The sequence below is a fragment of the Gymnoscopelus microlampas genome (genome assembly GCF_963454915.1).
Source record: "Gymnoscopelus microlampas genome assembly, chromosome: 9".
In the NCBI taxonomy this organism is placed as follows: Eukaryota; Metazoa; Chordata; class Actinopteri; order Myctophiformes; family Myctophidae; genus Gymnoscopelus; species Gymnoscopelus microlampas.
Window position 1 is genome coordinate 38,581,573 of NC_139946.1, and position 22,638 is coordinate 38,604,210.

The window sequence follows — 22,638 nt, forward strand, 5'->3', positions numbered from 1 at the left end:
CCAATACAGGTCTGTGTTTTCGCTCTACACAAACATGCAACCACACATGCATGTGGATACACACAGATGGCATGGCATGGTATCGCCATGGGTACTGGGAACATGGCATGCTGTGTTGTTCCCAACCCAAGGCAGAGCCTGGCACCGTGATAATGTCAAACAAGGCATTTCATGTTTTGCTGAAGCAGAGCAATCGTGTGTCAGGGCTTTGGCACCCTGTCAGACTGCCTGCCTGTGCCTGGGGAGGAATGTACTGTTCAGTAGAAGTCTGGGCAGGTTTCACTGTGTGCCCATCACTGCGGAGTGTTTCAAATAAACCCCCACAGACCAATTTGTTAGATGTTTAGTGATTTCAGTAAGTGGTCTGCAACCATATACTTATAATAGTCATCTATCAAATGACCTTCATGTTGAGGTTTTGATCTAAACAATTTCTGGAGAAAATAATAGGTTGTAGTTGGTTCCACTAGGTTCTATGCACAATTATTATGAAGGAAGTCTGCTCTCTTTAAGGATGAGGTATGCCTCCCTGAAATGACTGTCCCTTTAATATTAAGGATGGTTCAAATGTCAGAACACAGGGAACTTCTTGTAGTGGGATCAGACCTCTGCCAAATAGTATTTACAAGTAACTATGTGTTTGTTTAAACCTGTGCCAGATAGGTGGATTTGATGTCAATTAAACTCAGAAACTAGATTGAACATCCTTCTGTTATTTACAATCAACAGGGTTCAAACTCTGTTCTGTTCACACTCACCTTCTCAGACTGGGCTTCTAGGGACTTGAGGTTGTTGGTCACATTTTTGAGCTCTTCCTCCAAGTCGCTGGCTTTACTGTCAGGAGGGGGACCACAGATAGATGTTTAGCTCTGATGCTGGAATATACAGTAGGGTTTGTGTTATGGTGAAGGTATATATTGTACTTACAGTTCTGAGACCTCTGCTCTTTCCTCAGCCCGCTCCAGCTCTCCCTCTAGAATCACCAGCTTACGGGCCACCTGAAAATAGCAAATGTGTTCGTCATCATAACCCTATTCGGACAATAGTCATAATCGCTCAGAAGAAGAAAAATGCTGAATTCATACTGCTTGCAAAAATAGCCAATTGACAAGCTCACAATGCGTTGCATTGCGATGCGTTGTGAGTGTGTTGATCGGCTATAGTAAGGGCGCAGTGCTAGAAAAGGGGTCACCACGCCTGTCTAAATCCTCAGCCGTGTCTTCAGACTCACCTCCTCATATTTGCGGTCAGCCTCCTCAGCAATGTGTTTGGCCTCCTTCAGCTGCATCTCTTGTATCTCCATCTTCTCCTCGTCCTTACACGCCCGGTTTTCAATCACCTTCATCCCTCTAATTGCATGAGAGACACAGAGAGGTTAAAGACACTCAGATCTGGACTTGAACGCAATCACTTGTAAGTAGGCTTTTTGGTCTGTGTACAATACACACACACTGTAGAAATACACTTCCCAACACAAGGCCATGAAACTTCTTATATTACCCTATATATCTCTAACTCAGTATCTGACATTATGGTGTAATTTGGTGGTCATAGATCAAGGTCAAGAATGTCAATTATTAATGAACACGTTTTTCATAACTATCCAGCAAAGGACAGATACACATACATACAGAGATGACAGACAGACAGACAGACAGACAGACAGACAGACAGACAGACAGACAGACAGACAGACAGACAGACAGACAGACAGACAAATGCTACTGCTAGAGATAAATTAAAATATAGTGAACAAGTACAACACACACACATGCGCTTACACAGAGGCACACAGTCGAGCATGGGAGTGCGTGAGCACGCACGCACGCATGCACGCACGCACATACACACACACACACACACGCATGCACGCACGCACAGGACAGACTCCGTACTGTCACAAGACAACTGCAGAGACAGAAAACTGAGGCTGATCCTGGACCCCCTGACTCCTTTCTCTCAATTGTCTGTAATTCAAATTAATGTGAACTCGACTGACCTCTCGCTTTCGTCTGCAGCCTTCTCGGCCTCCTCCAGTTTCTGCAGTGCCGTGGCCAGCCTCTCCTGGGCCCGGTCCAACTCCTCCTCCACCAGCTGGATACGACGGTTCAGAGCTGCTACATCGCCCTCCGCCTGAGAGAGAGAGAGAGAGAGAGAGAGAGAGAGAGAGAGAGAGAGAGAGCAACAGAGGTCATACACCCATCCAACCTTGCTTTTCCTCTCCATCCAACCCATTATCCAACTTGTGTGTACAGGTGGGTCTCACCCTCCACACTGAAAAATCATACTGCAGGTGTTCCTCTAAAGATTGTAAAAAGGGACTTTCAACCCAGGATTGAATTAAACCCAGAATTGAATGAGGTTTGCAGTAAGGAAGTAATAGCCGAAGTCCTTCTGGTATCTTTAATTCATATGTGCACGGACAGTCGCAGCATACAGTCACGGATGCGTTTCGGCGTCAAGCCTTCCTCAGCGTGTATGGCAATGTAAACATTTGTAACAGTTATAAAGGGTGCAACACAGAAATCGGTCTGTCTAAAAATGACTCGTTTTGAATGAGGTTTGAAAAGGGGAGAGGAATGGACAGAGGAATGCACAGTAAAATCACCAGTGTTCATTTAACTCTGAAGAGGTACAAATGGAAACATTTGCTTCCATCTGTAAACTCTTCAGAGTTAAATTAACGCAAACAAAAATCCTGTGATTGAGAATGAGCAGAAATGGGAACAGCTGAGGAGAAAGGGTTCAACCACAGTAGCTTTGTATAAATTCATGTTCGATACGTTTGTTGTTTCATATTTGTATTTCCTGTTATCGTTTTAATGATTGAAAAACATTTGTATACCCTGTTTAAAAAATTACACAGAATTTAAAATGTATTATTGCCGTTATAAACAGGGGGTGTGAAGGGGGGATAAGAAGGGAAGAAACAATAAAACTAAATCAAATAAATAAAAACTTGCAATATTGCGTCACAGTAGTATGCCTCTGCCAGTTGCAGTTTACATCTATGTCTGTCCATACTCGTAGTGAATACTTAGGAAGGAATTTAATAAAAGGAGTTACGTGTATTTTTAGGCAAAATGAAAGTAAATTGCGAGGTCACAATTACCATGATTATCAGTCAAATCAGTTCATCCTTGAGTGGATGTTTGTACAAAATGTGAAGAAATCCCCTCAAGGTGTTCCTGAGATTGGTTTTGTTATGTATGTTGTCTTTTTCATTTTTGGTTTGTTTTGTCTTCTTCGCTTTCATTTATGTTTTGTCTTGTGGTATATTTGTATCTGTTAAATCCTGTTTTTTATTGAAAAAAAGGATATCGCGTTCACGATAACGGGCAGGCAGATGTATGGACAGACGGATGGACGGACTCCGGACGGTCATAATGCAAACAAAATGCCTCAGCTGTGGCCAGCGGAGGCATAATAAAGAGAGGGATGAAAGTTCAGAGAGCAATTTGAATCTTCTCTGACAGCATGGTGTCATATTTTAGACACTGTCCATTATACTCGCCGGATCACTAACAGCGTGAGGAAGTGAAAAACACGGGCTCTTATATAGTCTGCCTCTCAGAGGAGCGCTGCTTCTTCACCATGACCTCACTCCCCTTTCTCAAAAGCATCTTTCACACTGTAGTGTTCATTTGTAACCGTACGGACCATTTGGTGACATAAATGTTACACTCGGGGAGTTACAAATGGATACATGAGCACTGAGGACTTTCTTGTGCAGACTAAGAATAAGGTTGTTGTTGAGGTAGGATGGTTTTCGCTTGAGGGTGCCTTCAGGAAAGTAGGACATACCTCAGATCCTTTAGAAGGATCGAATTCCAAAATACACAACCTAAAGAATGCAACCTGGATTCAGTAATTGAGATCGCACACAGCACAGCTTATGTAAGTCATACGATGACTCCTGACTTTCATAGTGTGTTAGGGTCCTTTTAAAGAATTTTCCAAACCTTTCCAAAATAATCAAAAATAGACGATCTACAAGCTCACAGCTTTGACTATTTAGTATCAAATAAGTATTTAAAAAAAAGGAAAATGGGGAGCCTGCTAGCCTAGCAGTCCAGGCACATACCACATAGGCTGATGACCTTTGCTGCGTGTCACCCCCCCCCCCCCCCCCCTCTCTCTCCCGATTTCCTCTCAACCTACTTTACTATCAATAAAGGCAGAAAAAGCCCCAAAAAATAATCATATTAAATCACACTTTTGGACCATTTAGAGCTTAAGTGGTTAACATCCACATCAGCAGTAATTTTGTTTATGTGTCACGTTACTCAAATGGTAGAAATCCCATAATAATGACAATTCACCGCTATTTTGAGACACTTGGCATGAAGTAGTATCAGCTCAACTAAGTCACTACAGTAGTAAGGCCTAGGATGAGAAAGCCATCTTTATCCAGTGCCTTACTCTCTGTATCAACTGAATAATTACTGAGGTTATACAAACTCCCCATCACAGTTCCCCCGGGGGCGTGGTTGATATTGAATTCAAATAAAGAAGTTGAAATGAAGCAGAAAATCAATTGGACAGATACCATCTGTGTACAATGAGAAACTGGGATACAATAACCTCTTCTTTGAGCTCTCTGGGGTGACTCATGTTTCATATATCAGTGTTGGAGCAGAGCTGGTTGCATAAGAAATTAATTGCAAACAGACGGAGATCCTTGGAAGATCTTTTATTGACAGTCTCGCAAGAAACATGAGTATTAACAGCCGTCGATTTTCCAATTTCTCCACAATTTAGGCATTTGCCAATTCTCTCTATTTTTGTAGTCCCTGTCACTGCCAACCCTGTTACTGCCATCCCTGTCACTGCCAAGTTGTGCCAACCCCTACTTATTCATCTTGAGGAGGGTGCGGACAAACTTCTCCTCCAATACACATGAAGTTATTGTTTTTATTTTCACCTAACAGTGGGGCATTTCACCAGGAGGGTGTAATGCATGCGGAGGAACACGCAATCCCTCAAAGCTCTGCTTCGCGCTGAAAAGGCACCCTGACCAACCTGTAGGAGGCGCTAATGAAGTGACAGAGAACACCCTCCCACCCGTCTTCCCATCCACAAACACAGGCATTTGTGTTCGTTTGGAGCGCCCGGCCAAGTTAAACACCAAAAGGGCACTGTGGAGGAGTCGAACCCCTAGTATCCACAGTATAGTCTGAGAGTTAAATTAACACTACACTGTCACACATTACACTCAGAGTTAAGTTTAACACATTTTACTGTGCAAGTAGGAAAATAAATGGGCTTCTCCTCTGCCTTTGGTAAACAATGAAGAGCAGCAGAGGCAAACAGAGACGCATAAAGGCATTTCCTTTCTGTTGCTCAGGGAGTTTATCCAATAGCCAACCCCCTACGGAGCTACATTCAAACAGAGTTGACCCTGACCTCTCTGATTCAAAAGACTTCACTGGACACATCTACTATCTAGTCACATTTACCATGTTATATTAAATGACTGTATTAACATTCAATGTTGTTACAAATGGAACGGGATATTTCCATGATTGTGCTACTGTTGCCAAAGATGGGTTTGTCTTAACTGACCAGCATTAAGAACTGTGTGTGTGTGTGTGTGCTCTCTCACCACGCCAAAAGCACAACTTCATTCCCTACTACAGTGAAGTAGAAGCAGCGGATCGCCTGCACTGGACAAACAGACACTATTTTTCCACATAATTACAGTGTGTGTGCAATCATTTTAAAGCTAATCTAGCCAGTGTTGCCAGATTCTGTGAGAGAAACAAGCAACCAGGTCTAGGGAAACCAGCCAAAAAGAAGTGGCTATGGGCCACATGAGCACTTTAACATATACATCAGCTATTTGAAAATAGCAGATCTACAAGCTCACAACGCGTCGCGATGCGACGCGTTGTGAGCTTGTAGATCGGCTATTTTCAAATAAAATCTTGCGGGGAAATTATAATAAGCAGATCTGGCAACCCTGAATCTAGCCCAGAGTTTAGTAGCCGGTAAAGTCATTCATAATTGAGTGTCTGGTAAATCAGCCAGTCAGTCAGGTAAAACACCAAAGTTCAGTTGACAGATTGACACAAAGTGACAGCACAAAAAGTTCATGCTGACAGATAATAATGTCACTCAGACTGAGACTTTATTTACAATAGAGGAGGAGAAAGAACCAGAGATCAATGGAGAAAACTTACAGAGCACATGGGGGAAAACGAATGACTATTTGTGCAGACCGCCATTCCATTCCATTCAGTCATAGACTGACCATTTTTTCAGACATGCCTTCCATTGGCGCCCAAATGGAAAATCAAGTGGCGGGCATTAATAGTGGGCGTGGCCAGATGTTGATGTTCCGAGGTTCACTGTCAGTTTTGGTTTAGCTCCGAAGAGCATAGAAATGTAACCACATGGACTCCTCCGAGTTTAATTAACTATAAGCACTTTAATGTGTTAGATGACAATTGTAAGTAGCTCTGGATTCCTTTTTTTTACCACTGAGTTAGCCATCTTGCCTCTCGCTCTGGTCAGCAGCATGTTGCTTTAGCAGCTGGACATTAATGTCATCTGCTCTTGGCTTTGTATGAAAGCGTTTCCTGCACAGCCTCCTTTGTGTATCCAACTTTTCTCATGGCTGTGCACGATCGATGGGTATTTCTTCCAGTTGTTCACACCAGTAGCAATTACAATAGGCTCTATGCACAGCAACCATATTGGAAATAAACTCTTCTTACTTCCTTCACAGGTGTTGCCAATGATACTAACGAAGGCTCTGTTCCATTCTGGTCAAACAGAGTCAGGGTGCTGATATTGTCCATGTTGGCTCACTGGAAACACTCTCATGGTTCCTTGAGGGGGTTCCAAATGGCCCCTTATGGGTGTGTAACTCTGAGAGTGGACCCATAAAATGGACCCGTAAGAGTCCATTTGGTTCCATTTGTACACTCTCAGAGTTATGGAGGTCCTTGAAATTAAGTTTTGAGAACCACTTGCTACACTAAATGGAACGGAGCCTTCATTAGTACCATTGGTAAAACCAACCAATGAGGCCCAATTTCTATCAAATATGGCTGCCGTGCATAGAGCCAATTACGTTCTTTCTGTGCATGTGTTTATACTGTTGTGTGTCAGTGTGTGTGAGACACACAACGTCAGGGCATTAAGGGCGTGCCAGACAAACAAACACACAAAATCTATACATCCTGTAGATGGCTGTATCCTGTGCTTCACGTTAATTCTTGCAGCTCGAGCCCAGAGGGCATCTGAAGATTTGTGTATTAGGTTAACCTATCTGGTGGCCAGTTGATCACGGCTTCAGCGCAGCAATACAACAGAACGGTCGGTGAGAGCAGGCAGTACACAACCATTTGTGCACAGAATAACTCGAGAAACCCCCCTTCCGGCGCCTGTCATCTTCTTCCCTCCTTCTTTCTGTCTTTTCTTCCTACTGTATTTCTCTGCCTCTCCCTGGTCCTGCCTTACTAGCCCCAGCTGGTGGCCAGTAAGTACTAGAATTTCATTATACTCTGTTGTACTACAATGTTGCGTGCCAAAAATAGCATATCTACAATCTCACGACACATCACGACGTGATCCGTTGTGAGCTTGTAGATCAGCTATTTTTGGTGCATGGCAGAAGTATAAATCTATTAGTTACTCAACCCGTGATGGCTTGAATACAAGGAGAATTTTCATTTGCACATCACATTCCTTTTCGGTTCTTCCAAAACATTGCTTTAAGCTGCGAAATTGTACTTTTTAATTCACGTCCGGTGCAAACCGTGCCATGCACGAGCAAGGAACGCGAGCCCAACAGGAGCTCAGTTCACATGCACACACCTGCCCATGCGTGTGCATGTGAACATGGGTGCGTCATTCGTGTGACAATTAACCCCGGAAGTGAATTAAAAGGTTTAATTTTTCGAGTTTATAAACAGACTTTTGAAAAAAGGTTTGCTGCTGTTAATCCTGGCCCCCTATTTTTTCCCAATTTTCATCTTTCGCAACTATATTTTCTTTGTTTTTGAATTCTTCATTCACTGTAAAGGAATGAGATTTAACATTTAAATTAAGTATTCAAGCCAACACAGGGTGTGTAAATGATAGGAAAAGTCATTTTTGGGGTGAAGAACCATTTCAACCTATTTATGGAGAGTTTCACTCTACGTGTCACCATGAACCCCGGGGCCCACGGGGCAAATGAGGCAGAATATACTGTATGCGGAGCCTGAAACAACAGATCGTGTTATTTCCTGAGTAAAGCAATGGGCCGGGGAGAATGCCCTTCACATGCAAACAAACATTCTATTCATGCGCTGCAGGTCAACTCAACAGGCAGGCTGGACGCTGTAAAAAAGCACCAGAAACACTCGAGCAAAAATACACACATGCAAACACTGATGCATGTCTAAACACACACACACACACACGCACGCACGCACGCACGCACGCACGCACGCACGCACGCACGCACGCACGCACGCACGCACGCACGCACACACACACACACACACACACACACACACACATACACACACACACACACACACACACACACACACACACACACACACACACACACACACACACACACACACACACACTTTGCCAACACACACACAATTGCCAGCTAGCAGCCGTCTGGTTTCCCACCGTTAAATGTTTTTGTGTTGACAAGAAACACATAAAATGGGGTCAAAAGAATTTACCACTAAAACAAATAGTATAGTTTGTTTGTGTGTTGACTATTTAAATATCAACACACAAACAATGTGTGTGTGTGTGAGTGTGTGTGTGTGTGTGTGTGTGTGTGTGTGTGTGTGTGTGTGTGTGTGTGTGTGTGTGTGTGTGTGTGTGTGTGTGTGTGTGTGTGTGTGTTTGTGTGTGTGTGTGTGTGTGTGTGTGTGTGTGTGTGTGTGTGTGTGTGTGTGTGTGTGTGACTTGTGTGCTCCTGCTCTCTACAGTGTGGGGGATCGCCTCACAGACACATGCTAGTCTCTCAAGCCAGACAACTCTTCCACAATCACTGAATGCTACAGTCTGTAACTCCGCCTCACAAAAGTTGTGTTTATGTTTGTCATTTCTTTTCGTGAAAATATACCTTTAAAATATATATTTTTTAATTTCCATTTTTGCTAAGCAGATAGATTGATTGATTTATTGATTGATTGATTGAATACTTTATTAACGGTTTGCAAAAAGTACAGGGGTACAGTTATATAATAATGCTAAAAGGATAACACAAAAAGCCCCCAGGGCTCGTTTCCATTGTGGTCCTGTGTATTCAATTCATCAAGACATATAACTACAGAAGAAATCCTCAATACTCTGAGCAATAAAAGTATATTTACAGAAAAACTGTGAGGGGTCATTTGTTTTGGCAAGCTAGAAGACTTGTCTAGGTCCAGTTGCAAATTGCAGACAGGTGCTCTTTTATGGCGGTTTTGATATAGGCTTAATTAATTTGGTTTATTTATGTGACTTCAAAAGCGAAACGGAAGTGTGTGGGGGGGATCATCCGCTTTCTAAGCATTTTCAAGTGCTTCCCATGTACAGACTGTCAGACGAAAGCCTTAAAACATTGTGTGCGCCAACAGTGTCTCTGGAGAGATTAGACCCAGGCAGTCATGTGTTAAGAAACATGTCCATACAGTATTATGTGTCTTCATGCCTGCTGGTCTTTCATCCATGTCCAGAGAGGAAGATAGGACCTTTCCTGTGGCATGCTGCATTGCTGCTAGTTGCATGCATACATGTACAGCAGTGGTTCTCAAACCTTTTTCGTGTCAAGGACCCCCAAATTCATATGTATTTGGCTGCGGACCCCCCATTTCAAAAATATTTTGTGCCAGGGATTTTTTTTAAATAGCAGATCTACAAGCTCATAGCGCGGCACCGAGTGCCGCACTATGAGCTTTTATATCTGCTATTTTTGAATAGCCAAAGTATAAAATATGGTTAAAGTGGTTAAAATGAATGCCAGGCATGAATGCCAAGCAAAGATTTGTGCTATTAACTAATTATGCTGGGAGCCACTTGGTACCCCCCCCCCCCCAGGGACCCCATGTGCGTCCCCGGACCCCAATTTGAGAACCAATCATCTTTTTTACACGACCGCATGCGACCTTGCTGACGTCGACCCCCAAGTCGGGTCCGAAACCCACGACCTTCCGCATGAAAAGGCGTATGTATACTCTAACTAACCACTACATTAGGGCGGCCCTCACTTTGACAACCGATGATGTACAGTATGGCTGGCATTCTGAGGTCTCTGAGGGACAGGGAAAAAGCATTAAAGTTATGTTATTTCAGCTGAAAAAGTGTTCAACTAATAGTTCTATGTATGTTAAAGTAAAGTCAAAGGACATACTTGGGATAAGCTCACTCAAAACTGTTCATGGATAAAAACCCATTAAGACCTGGAACGCATCTGTGTCACTTTTTGATTTGAGCTAAAAAGCAATATTTTACGCTTTGGCTATTCAAAAATAGCAGATCTACAAGCTCATAGTGCGGCACAGAGTCGCGCGCTACAAGCTTGTAGATCTGCTATTTTAGAAAAATCGAGAAAATGTGTGCAAATCTTTGAATATATATTCTTTTAAAGCGAACATTTGTAACTCAAATCTTTGCTTCTGGAGGTCCCTGGAACAAAACATTTTGAGATGGGGGTCTGCGGCCAAATACATATAATGTTGGGGCCCTTGACATGAAAAAGTTTGAGAATCACTGACATAGTAACATAAGTTTAAAAAAGAAATGGATTTAGAAGACATTTTGTAGAATCGGCCTCAGGTCTTAATGGGTTTAACATAGATGGTATGAATGATGGATGGCATTGGTACTGGGATAGTGTGGTATTATATTGATGAATGAGTGGTTCTATGGCAAAAAAAAATAAACAAATGAAGCAAGTTTCCTTTGGAAGAAACTGTATAGTTTTAAAAAGGGAGCTAGTAATTTGACAGGAAATCACCCCCATTAACATCCACTTCTTTCCTCTCTTGTTTTTGCTAAATCTGTTATTTTCAGGCGAGTGACAAGTATAAGTTAGGCTTCAGTATAACTCACACTACATTCTCTGGCTGCCAGGGGACACACTCCTTATATGGTAAAACATACACTCTGAAGAATGTTTGTGGCTGAGTATCAGGAAGATGTTATCAGCAATCACACATGGCCACAGACAGACACGCACGCAAGCACACACACACACACACACACACACACACACACACACACACACACACACACACACACACACACACACACACACACACACACACACACACACACACACACACACACACACACACACACACGGATGCGCCAGCAAACAGACAAACACACATGCATTCAGTGGTGGAAAGTAACTTACATACAGTACATGTACTTAAGTACAATTTTTTAAGTACTTCTTCCACCACTGCATGCATTGCACAAGCACACAAACACCCATGCAGCCACACAGCCACACACAGCCACACAGCCGCACACGCACACGCACACGCACACACACACACGCACACACGCACACGCACACGCACGCACACACGCACGCACGCACACACACACGTAGAAAGAAAAAACAAAGCGTAAATGAAACCATCTGTGGGGAACGAGGACAGGGAAAAGAGAGATACCACAGTACAAGAAGCTGCTCTGTTATACTCGTCCTCACACACTGATCTAGTTAAGAGCCGAGGAGAATAGAAGACACGAATCGCATAGCCTGGTCTCTTCTTGATAACATCAACCAAGCTAAATACAGTATATAGCAACAACAATGATTTGTAATTGGATTGGAAAAAAGGTACGACAGTATATCTCATCACCAGCAGTCTCCTGTTTGCTAATAATAAAGTGTGATTATGTTTCCGATTCTACAAATGTCTTCTAAAATCCCAACAGTAGTCTGAAAAAAACGTATGTTTCTATATCAGTGGTGCTCAAACCTTTTCATGTCAAGGACCCCCAACATTATATGTATTTGGCCACGGACCCCCATCTCAAGATATTTTGTTCCAGGGACCCCCAGAAGTAAAGATTCAAGTTAAAAATGTTTGCTTTAAAACAATATATATTCAAAGATTTGCACACATTTTCTTTTTTTCCCAAAAATAGCAGATATACAAGCTCATAGCGCGGCACCGAGTGCCGCGCTACGAGCTTGTATATCTGCTATTTTTTAATAGCCAAAGTGTAAAATCATGCTTTTTTCAGCTCAAATCAAAAAGTGACACAGATGCGTTCCAGGTCTTAAAGGGTTAAAAGACCCATGTAGAAGAATGATACATTGTACAGTAGTGGTTGGTGTACCAACAGAATCAGAGACACCTTCTTTGAGGTTTCTTTCCATGGCAGCTTACTGTATAACAAGAGAAATTCCAAGTTGACACACTAATAACCCAAAGAAATGTAAATGATCGCTGCTTACTATAGCATGCTTGATCGTCTCCCAGCTGCAGTCTGGCAAAGGGTGACAAGAACTGGCAACAGTGTATTTGATACTGGTCAACATCTGGACTGGAGGAATCTAAATTACCCTCTCTCTCTCTCTCTCTCTCTCTCTCTCTCTCTCTCTCTCTCTCTCTCTCTCTCTCTCTCTCTCTCTCTCTCTCTCTCTCTCTCTCTCTCTCTCTCTCTCTCTCTCTCTCTCTCTCTCTCTCTCTCTCTCTCTCTCTCTCTCTCTCTCTCTCTCTCTCTCTCTCTCTCTCCCTAATGGAGATTGTATCAAAAGGACAGGAGTAAACACTGTAGAGCCAAATGTTTTAATCTAAATATACAGTAGTCATAATGTAGTCATCACCAATAGCCGTAATCATGCAAATGTGGAGCTACAAAGACTGACAGAGGAAATGGGAAACAGTCTAATAGACATTGTTGAATGTGCGCGGGTTAGCTAGCTAGTACTACGGATAAAGATCTAGGCCTACTTCTATTTTGAATCTTTTGTATGACAATTCTGTCATTATCTACTAACCCACATGCCATTTGAAACACAGCAGGTGAAGTTAATTTTTCCACATGACACATAACTCTGTAGCAGATTCTCCTGAACAACTGAAGAAGGGCTGCTGCTAACTATTGATTAATGTCTTAGCGATTATCCTAACGATTACTTTTTCAATTAATCGAATAATAGAAAGGCACGTTTCTTTCTGATCATTTGTTTTACTTTTTATAGGCTAAATCAACAAGATCAAATTCACTTTTCATAATCAACTAAATCGATGATTAACCACTTAAGACCATTATTCCTTTAATCATCTTTAATGGCAGGATGACAAGTGAGAGTGCAGGAATCAAATGACTTGCAGATTCCAGGGCAGTAAAGCTAATGAGCAGCACAAGGCTTTTGGGTTCAGTGGAAGAATTGATGCTGCTGCTCAATACATCGTATGCATTTCTATGCGACTACAACTGTATGCGCGCGCGTGTGTGTGTGTGTGTGTGTGTGTGTGTGTGTGTGTGTGTGTGTGTGTGTGTGTGTGTGTGTGTGTGTGTGTGTGTGTGTGTGTGTGTGTGTGTGTGTCCATGTGCGTGCGTGTGCGTGCGTGTGTGCCAATCTGTGGAATATGACTGAGATGCATGCAAAGATGGCTGATTCCAAAGCGAGTCTGTCATCAGTAGATAATGTAAACAGGACATTCAACCTACAGTGCTGCAGACACACAAGCCCAATACACAAAGAATGGGGCCTCTCAATACCAACAGGAATTAGAGAGATTATTGCACACTTAAAGAGACCATGATCTCACACCAGTATTAAGGCCATACTGTTTTGGATGTACTTGAACTATAGGCTTGGGTTGCGAGTTCAAAGATTGTTAACCAGGAGTGGATAATAACAAAAGCCTAAGCATTGTAAAGGTTGACTGCTGCACCTTGTCAACAAGTCCTTGAATGTCCCAGAAAGGATTCTTTAACAGTCCAATTAGGATTTTATTACATTTTGGAAAGATTTGTTTTTCCCCCCAACAGGGTTCCCACTTGGTTTTCAGATTTCTTTTGTATGCTAAATAATTAAAGAATTTTTCTGACCATAATGCAGGTCTTAAATACTTATGAAGAGAGACCAGACAATTTAAATAACAATAAAATCAAGTAAACATCCAACTAGTAAAATAGTTTACAGCTCTATATATTAGACTGACCAATCCCTTAGCTGCTCTGAGGCACTACACTGGCTCAATGCTGCTATCTGAGCACAAATAGCTGCTTTCTGGCACTGCCCAAAGCTGGCTAACATACAGTACTGTATCTTGGAAAAATGTCTCCCTGTGATTAACTGATCTCGCCTGCCTCAATGGAAAAACATAAGGGTCTATTGACAGGCTCATGTAATAGTACTTGAACGTGTTTTAAGACAAACTATGTAGTCAAATCACCATACTGCAAGTACAACACAAAGGTCTTAACCTTCCCCTCCAGCAACGCAATGCCACTTGATGGGTGACATTTTAAATAATTCAAAACATACATCCAGAGTAGCTAGCACAGACCATACTTATACGCATATTCCCTGCTGGTATTGGAACCCTCAACCATGGCAAGTTTAACCAATGAAGCCACAAGCCACTGACATGGGAGTGTTCCCCAGAATGCCAGTGACTGCCAAAATGTATCAGCATGTGGTGGTTATATTTGGAAAGTTGAGTTATTCCCAGGAAGAAAGTCCGGCCTAAGAAAACAGCAAAACCAGGAAGTAATTCTTTCCATAGAATCCAGTCTGCATCGAGTCTGCCCCAGTGTGACAGCTTCAAGACCACTGACCACACAATGAAGTAAACAGATGCAAGCGTTTGGCTAATTTGGAACTCACTAACTGACCAAAATAGTCATCTATAATGCGAGCATTATTTGTTAACCATTTCATTTAGCTATAGCCCACAATATGACATAAAGAGATAATAGGAGTAGCATAAAAGAGAGGCATTGTTGTGTCTTGTGTTAACAAAATAAGCACTGTCGCTGAGGGATTTAACCAGAAACTAAAACACCTTTGCACACTTCCTCTTAACCCATTAAGACATCTGTGTCATTCTTTGATTCGAGCTAAAAAGCATTATTTTACACTTTGGCTATTCAAAAATAGCAGATCTACAAGCTCACGAGTGCTGCGCTACAAGCTTGTAGATATGTTATTTTTGAAAAATCGTGAAAATGTGTGCAAATCTTTGAATATATATATTCTTTTAAAGCGAACATTTTTGACTCAGATCTTTGCTTCTGGGGGTCCCTGGAACAAATATTTTGAGATGGGGGTCCGTGGCCAAATACATATAATTTTGGGGGTCCTTGACATGAAAAAAGATTGAGAACCACTGATATAGAAACATACGTTTTTCAGAAAACTGTTCTGATTTAGAAGACATTTGTAGAATCGGCTTCAGGTCTTAATGGGTTAAAGAGAAAAACAGCTTTATCTGAACTTGCAAGAGAAGGTGCGTATTTAAGTCTCGAGTCTTGTTATAAATGTAACATCAACACAAGACACTGTTATTATGCCCTGGTCTATTAAGGAAACATGACTGTAAATGTGGCTGAAATGTTAGACTTTCAACGTAGTTCTGACCAGGATATGGGATCTGCATGGATCAGAAGAACTGGTCTCAGCAGGCTTGAGAGCAACACTACTCCATCTAAACTCACACAGCCCTGCACAAACACACACACACACACACACACACACACACACACACACACACACACACACACACACACACACGCTTATCTTTCTGTTGATCTGGGCCGCAGCACAGGGACAGGAAGTGTTGGGAGTAGAGGCACAGGAAGTGCTGGACCGGTGCCGACAGACAGCATCCTGGGAGGGGCAGCTTGGAGTCCCCAGCTTCCAAACACAGACACCCCACATCTGACTTGATGCTTTCCTCTGGTTTGTACGTTCTCCCACATGATTTTAACTGGTACCTGCTTCACCTTTCCTCTTTCACGGCTGTTAGTTAGTTAGTTAGTTGGTTGGTGTGTTGGGCACCGGTCTACTCGGATACGATGCAAGTTGGAAATGCATCCCCACCCAGTTATACAATACCCATTGTACCCGTCTGTCTGTCTGTCTGTGTCCCTTTTATGCCCATATATGGAGTTCCATGTTATGGAGTCCAAGCCAGTCTATGATGTCAGTACTATGACATAATTTCGCTGAGATTGGGGTACTCCATCCATATGTTGATGTGCGGATTTATCTATATTGTATTGGACTAACACTAATCCGACCGACTTCGGCGCATCACTCCCTCGGGTCCTCTGCGATACGCACACTGATCGAAGTCGATCAGTCGAGTGGTTCTTATTATACGCACACACACTCACTCAAATGCACAGACACGCAGAGATTTCGTGAATTTAGAGAAGGATGAACAGAAAAAAACGAAACAACAGCAAAATAAAAGTGAGGCAAAGGTGGCAAAAGCAATGTGACTGCATAACACTGACACCAGTGTTTGTGTTGTCTATTACTGCAGCATCGCTGCTATAATTGTGTGTATGACGTTTGTTATCCCAAAGTTTAATATTTTAATATATCGTGAATGTGTTGATTCATGTTTCGTAGACCGTGGGGCCTGGGAACCGTCTTGACTGAGAGGAGGTCTTGGCTGACGGTCTGTGCTCTCAGCTGTACATTTATTGCTTTTCATGGGGAATTCTCATGGTCAGGGATGAAATACAGGCTAATTATCATTGGCTGAACTTTTAACCCTTAACCACCAACAACACCACCATATATGCTGTGAAAACTGTTCCAACAGAAGAAAGAACAAATAAGCACCCTGAAAAGCATCATGTAAAAGAAGTCCATGGATGGAACACATCAGATCAAACGAGTGTTCCCAGATCCTCAGACTATGTCATGCAACTGTAATCTGACAAAGCCCATGGCATTATTGGGTGGTTAAGTAACGTCTCAAGAGGCATCAAAACCAAATTAGGAATAACATTAAGCAATTACGTTTAATCCTCAGTAGGAAATGCGGCCAAACGTGCCTCTGTTGTTGCCTCAACATATTCAAAAAATGATTCATTAACTTAATAGTCTCAGCAAGGTTCCGGTTTTGATCTCACCCTTGTTCCAATGAAAGAGGCTGTTGTGCCAAGAAATCACTACGGGTTGCCCCAATTATTCACATATGGTAGCCTTGAGGTAGCCAGCCAGCCACACATGCTATTCTTCAATAAACATTTAACAGCCTGTGCTGTGAGAAATCTGTATGTCTATTGTCTATGCTTTGACTGACTAGGGCTCTAGTCTACATTCGTGGAAAAGGGGTGTGTGTGTGTGTGTGTGTGTGTGTGTGTGTGTGTGTGTGTGTGTGTGTGTGTGTGTTCCTTTCTTGTAAATACATACATGTATTTTATGCCATTTTCTGGCATCAGATCTACAAGCTCGAGCTTGCTATTTTTGAAAAATCGTGAGTTTGTGCAAATCTATTTTTTTAAGCGAACATTTGTAAAATGTTTTGTTCCAGCTTGCTATTTTTGAAAAATCGTGAGTTTGTGCAAATCTATTTTTTTAAGCGAACATTTGTAAAATGTTTTGTTCCAGGGACCCCCAGAAGCAAATTTGAGTTACAAATGTTCGCTTTAAAAAATATATTTTCACGATTTTTCAAAAATAGCAGATCAAGCTCATGGTGCGGCACTCGGTGCTGCTCTATGAGCTTATAGATTTGCTATTTTTGAATAGCCAAAGAAATCTAAAATGACAGAGATGCGTTCCAGGATTGAGGATTGAGGGTTGCTTCCTGTCATCACCATCTCAGGTCAATCACGTTGACTTTGAGCCTGTCTTTCATTCAGTCATACCTGCTGGCTCACTGGACCATTGTTTACACAGCAGTGTACACAGCAGTGGCCTTAACAAGTGTATACCATTAAATCCTTTATCCCTTGACTAGGATGTATGTTGTTTTGCACTGAAACAGAGTGAGGCCCTTTGAAATGCAAATTGAACAAGGCATGATGGCCTTTTGACAATCACCAAGGTGCCACGCCCATACATTTTCTGTCCCCTGATATATCCCCATCATTACCACCACCCCACCCCACCCCACCCGACCACCACCACACACACACATCTGGGATGTGACGACTAGGGCAAGAACATTTTAGTACCCCATGTTAACTAACTCATTGCTCTCTGGTAGAAACCTTCTATCTCCATATTTATATGTTTTTTTCATAAATGAATGCTCTACATCGTACAAAAGTGTCAAAGCAAAAGTAGTGGACATCTCCAAGCTCACTATGTGTCGCAACGTGACGTGAGGTTGTAGATCAGCTATTTTTGAGACATTTTGAAAGTGAAAGTGGTTAATTCTGTCAGTGGGTTTTTATAAATATTTAAGTGTTAACAAGAGCTTGTAGGTGAATAACTGCATTGATTGGATCCAATGGAACATAGTTTATTCTTTCCAATTTCCAGAAAAGTAATGGCTTCGGTGCTTAAGCATAATATAAGGGGTAGGCTACCCCCATTACATAAATAACATACTACTGTACAGGAGGACATGCAGCAGGTACAAGTGCTATGCTGTCAGCTCACACCAGTTCTGTGTGCTGGCTTAAAGAGGACGTCAACAAAGGTTGCCTTGCCTACAACTTACAGTAATTTGAGAATAATGTTGAGAAATCCATTTTTGTTTAACTTAAGTCTAAAGAGCTCTCCACATAGGTCTACCACTACATGATATAACGCATGGTATGTGAATGTACATTCAGATGGTTTGTATAAACTTAAACGGTGCGTAAACTCCCAATTTCCCCTAATGAAAAGGTTGGGTAATCATCCCTAATGACATTCTCTCTGTACTGAAGGGAAAAGCCCTACTTTGAGTCGACTCCTTTCATCATTTCGTCATCTCCTCCATCTGTACAGGCAGGCAACACCTACTCTTCCTCCCTCCCTTCACTTGTTCCGTCTTTAGCAACCTCCTATGTAGGCCTACATGCTGTATATGGTCTTTAAAATGTATTATGTTCATATGGCACTGTGGTTCTCAAACGTTTTAATTCCAAGGACCCACATATCTCTGAGAGTGCACAAATGGCAGCAAATGGACCCATACAATGTCAGAGTTACAGACCTGTGAGGGTCCATTTGGAACCCCTTTAGGAACCCTGAGGGTTCCTGGACCGGGCCCTACTTTGAGAACCACTGATATGGCAGATTAAGAATAACTATGCTACTGTACTATGCATACCAAGCTCATCAATGTGTTATTAGGACTCATAGAGTAAATAGAATAGTATACGAAATAAGTATACGCTTAGATATGATGTTATTGTTGGTATTTAAAAAAGTGCAGTCTTTCGAAAACCATACTACAGGATAGACTGTCTGGCTGCCAGCAATTGCTCATAAACCAATATATTGAGCCTATCAATTGTCTAAAAACATACACCTTAAGCAATGTTAGAGCATAGCCTATCTTCATATTTGTACACAGTATACAAATGTAACCACACAGATTTGGGTTTAAATGAGTCCAAATGGATCCATTTGGTTGCAATTGATTAGTTAATTGCATCACTGACTTTGTATATCAATGGTTCTCAAACTTTTACATTTCAAGGTCTCCCCTTAACTCTGACAGTCTACAAATGGAACCAAATGGACCCATTTGGTTCCATTTGCAAACATCAGAGTCAGAGTTACATACTTGTAGGGGTCAATTCAAACCCTCCTAAAGGAACCCAGAGAGTCCCTGAAATCGTGTATCATTACATTACAGAAGGGGGAACAGAGCATGCACTAGGACCTGCCGCATTCCACACTTCTCTTTCTTCAGGAGACCAACGCCTTGCATTGTGGCCACCAGGCTCTCAGTGTGTGTGTGTGTGTGTGTGTGTGTGTGTGTGTGTGTGTGTGTGTGTGTGTGTGTGTGTGTGTGTGTGTGTGTGTGTGTGTGTGTGTGTGTGTGTGTGTGTGACCTCACACACTGGCCAATGAATCAATGAACCAATGTATTAAAGTTCACTTTGTTTGCCCGTAAATTCACCAGTAATCTCATCAGCACCAATTTGCTGATGTCACATAGTGGGCAAATGGAAGGAGAGTCAGCCGAGAATAGAGAGAGAGATTGAAGAAGAAAGGCAAGAAACTGAGGGAAAAGGGAAAAAAGCGGTGGTGGAAAAAGTACTCAAACTTTTTACTCAAGTAAAAGTATCAATATTGCAATGTAGAAATACTCTGTTACAGGTAAAAGTCCCGTAATCAAAATTTACGTGAGTAAAAGTACAAAAGTATTGGCATATTGGCATCAAAATATACTTAAAATAGGCCTCCCAAAAGTAAAAGTTATCATATGTCTAAAATGTATTAAAAAATCATTTGAAAATAGCAGATCTACAAGCTCACATAGATCTATCTATGTTTTATGATAATAACCAAATTCTACAAAGTAACTAGTAACTAAAGTGTTCATATAATTGTAGTGAAGTAAAAGTAATATTTTTCTCTGAGATGTAGTGGAGTAGAAGTAAAAGTACTTAAAACTGGAAATCCTCCAATAAAGTAAAAAATACACCTTAAAATTGTACAGTACTTGAGTAAATGTACTTAATTACTTTCCACCACTGACAGACTCAGTCAGAAACTGAGGGAATATAAATGGTTCTCAAACTTTTACATTTCAAGGTCTCCCCTTAACTCTGACAGTATACAAATGGAACCAAATGGACCCATTTGGTTCCATTTGTATACTGTCAGAGTTACATACTTGTAGGGGTCAATTGAAACCCTCCTAAATGAGGGAAAGGGGGAAAAAAGTACAAAAAAACTGATGGTGATGTTTTTCCTCACTTTCTCTCGCAGTTCCCTCTCTGAGTCCAGCTCTCTCTGTAGAACCTGAGCTCTGTCCTCCGCGTCGTCCGCCTGCTGCTGTAGACACTGGATCTTCCTCTTCACAGCATCCAGGGAGTTCAGACCTGCCATTCTAACAGCTATCTGCTCTGCTGTTACAAGAATATAAGACTGAAAAAAGTGACGACTAGTTGCACGTCTTTGATCAGGCTCTGTGGACCTGATAAAAAAATATATATATTACAAAAATAAGACTATAACCTAGCGCTGTGCAAATAAATGTTGTTGTGCTACGGAAGAACAGTAAAAAATAACGTTATTTAAAAAAAGAAAAAGAAAAATAGATCCGTTTTTTTTGGTCAAAATGTCTTTGGAATGAAACGAAATCTTTCAAGAAGTGCGAGAAAAAAAAGTTATATAACCGAAACGCCGCTGTGTTCCTCCTGTCCAGGTGTTCTCAGATGTTTGTTCTTGTGATGTTCTTCTTCAGTCTGTAGGATCAACAGCTCGTCCTTTATGGTGAAGTGAAGCGGTTGTTTGGAATGTAACGCATTCACGTGGCAACGGTTGGTCCGGTTAGTGGAGAGGAGCTGCTTGGCGGACTGACTGAGTGACTGACTGGGAGGGGAAGTCTGACTCTGAAGCGATGGATCGAGTGAGTCTCGAACTCGGGACGAGAGGAGCGCGATGATTTGGTTGATGAGGTAACGGTTCCAGGCGGGATAGGCGGGGCGTATCACACACTCACTCACACACACACACACACACACACGCACGCACGCACGCACGCACGCGCGCGCAGGCACACATGCACACACACACACACACACACACACACACACACACACACACACACACAGAAAGAAAAAGTACTCACATTTTTTACTTAAGTAAGTATCAATACTGCAATGTAGAAACACTCTGTTCAAGTCTGGAAATCGTAAAAGTCTGTTTTGTAATAATAATCAAAATCTACAAAGTCACTTGTAACTAAAGTTTACAAATAATTGTAGTGGAGTAAAAGTACAATATTTCCCTTTGAGATGCAGTGGAGTAGAAGTAAAAGTACTGAAAATTGGAAATACTCAGTAAAGTAAAAAAATACCTCAGAATTGTACTTTGAATTGTACGTGTGTGTGTGTGTGTGTGTGTGTGTGTGTGTGTGTGTGTGTGTGTGTGTGTGTGTGTGTGTGTGTGTGTGTGTGTGTGTGTGTGTGTGTGTGTGTGTGTGTGAGTGTGTGTGTGTGTGTGTGTGTGTGTGTGTGTGTGTGTGTGTGTGTGTGTGTGTGTGTGTGTGTGTGTGTGTGTGTGTGTGTGTCCTTGCATGCGTGCGTGAGTGTAAAAAATGATCTCTGTGACTGATGTGATCTGCAAAAGGCTATGGGGTCCACTCACTCCTTTTAAGTCAAAGTCAGTTTGAACCGGTTTCATTTATTGTAAAGTCATGGTACCCACACAGCTCGGATGGTGCCAGATAATGTAATTCTAAACAAATGACGAACAAAACTTATTTGACTCATTTACCACTATTAGAAATACGTTTGAACTCGTGATCACGCAATCATTTGGTTGTCTGAAATATTTTAAGCGAAGCCTGTTGGCAGGTTTCAATAAAAGTAACAATCCGCCACTTGTTAAATGCGTGCGGTGAAACACACTGCGTACATTGTCTCAAAACATGCCCCCTATACCATTAAATTAGCATAGTTATCTTATCTTTACGGTTTAAATAAGCCGTATCTGCCCGGAGCATCACCCAGATGACTAGAGCCAATCAGACAGAATTAAACCAGCAGACAGAGAACAGAATAGAGCGTGTGTGTGTGTGT

The 22,638-nt window shown here is 41.9% G+C and overlaps 1 protein-coding gene across 2 annotated transcripts in view; it reads right to left on the reverse strand.

The window, feature by feature from the left end:
• tpm4a (tropomyosin 4a) overlaps nucleotides 1-22,638 on the reverse strand; it is a 31,266-nt gene that overhangs the window by 5,037 nt on the left and 3,591 nt on the right. Inside the window, exons 1-5 of one of the 2 annotated variants that reach the window (XM_084067778.1) lie at nucleotides 20,810-21,443; nucleotides 2,000-2,133; nucleotides 1,232-1,349; nucleotides 928-998; nucleotides 759-834 (exon numbers count right to left, since the gene is read on the reverse strand). In XM_084067778.1, coding sequence (XP_083923904.1) covers nucleotides 759-834; nucleotides 928-998; nucleotides 1,232-1,349; nucleotides 2,000-2,133; nucleotides 20,810-20,941 — 531 coding nt within the window. In that variant the 5' untranslated portion in view covers nucleotides 20,942-21,443. Of the gene's footprint in view, nucleotides 1-758; nucleotides 835-927; nucleotides 999-1,231; nucleotides 1,350-1,999; nucleotides 2,134-20,809; nucleotides 21,444-22,638 lie in introns of those variants that run through there. The other variant, XM_084067779.1, reaches the window with a different exon arrangement.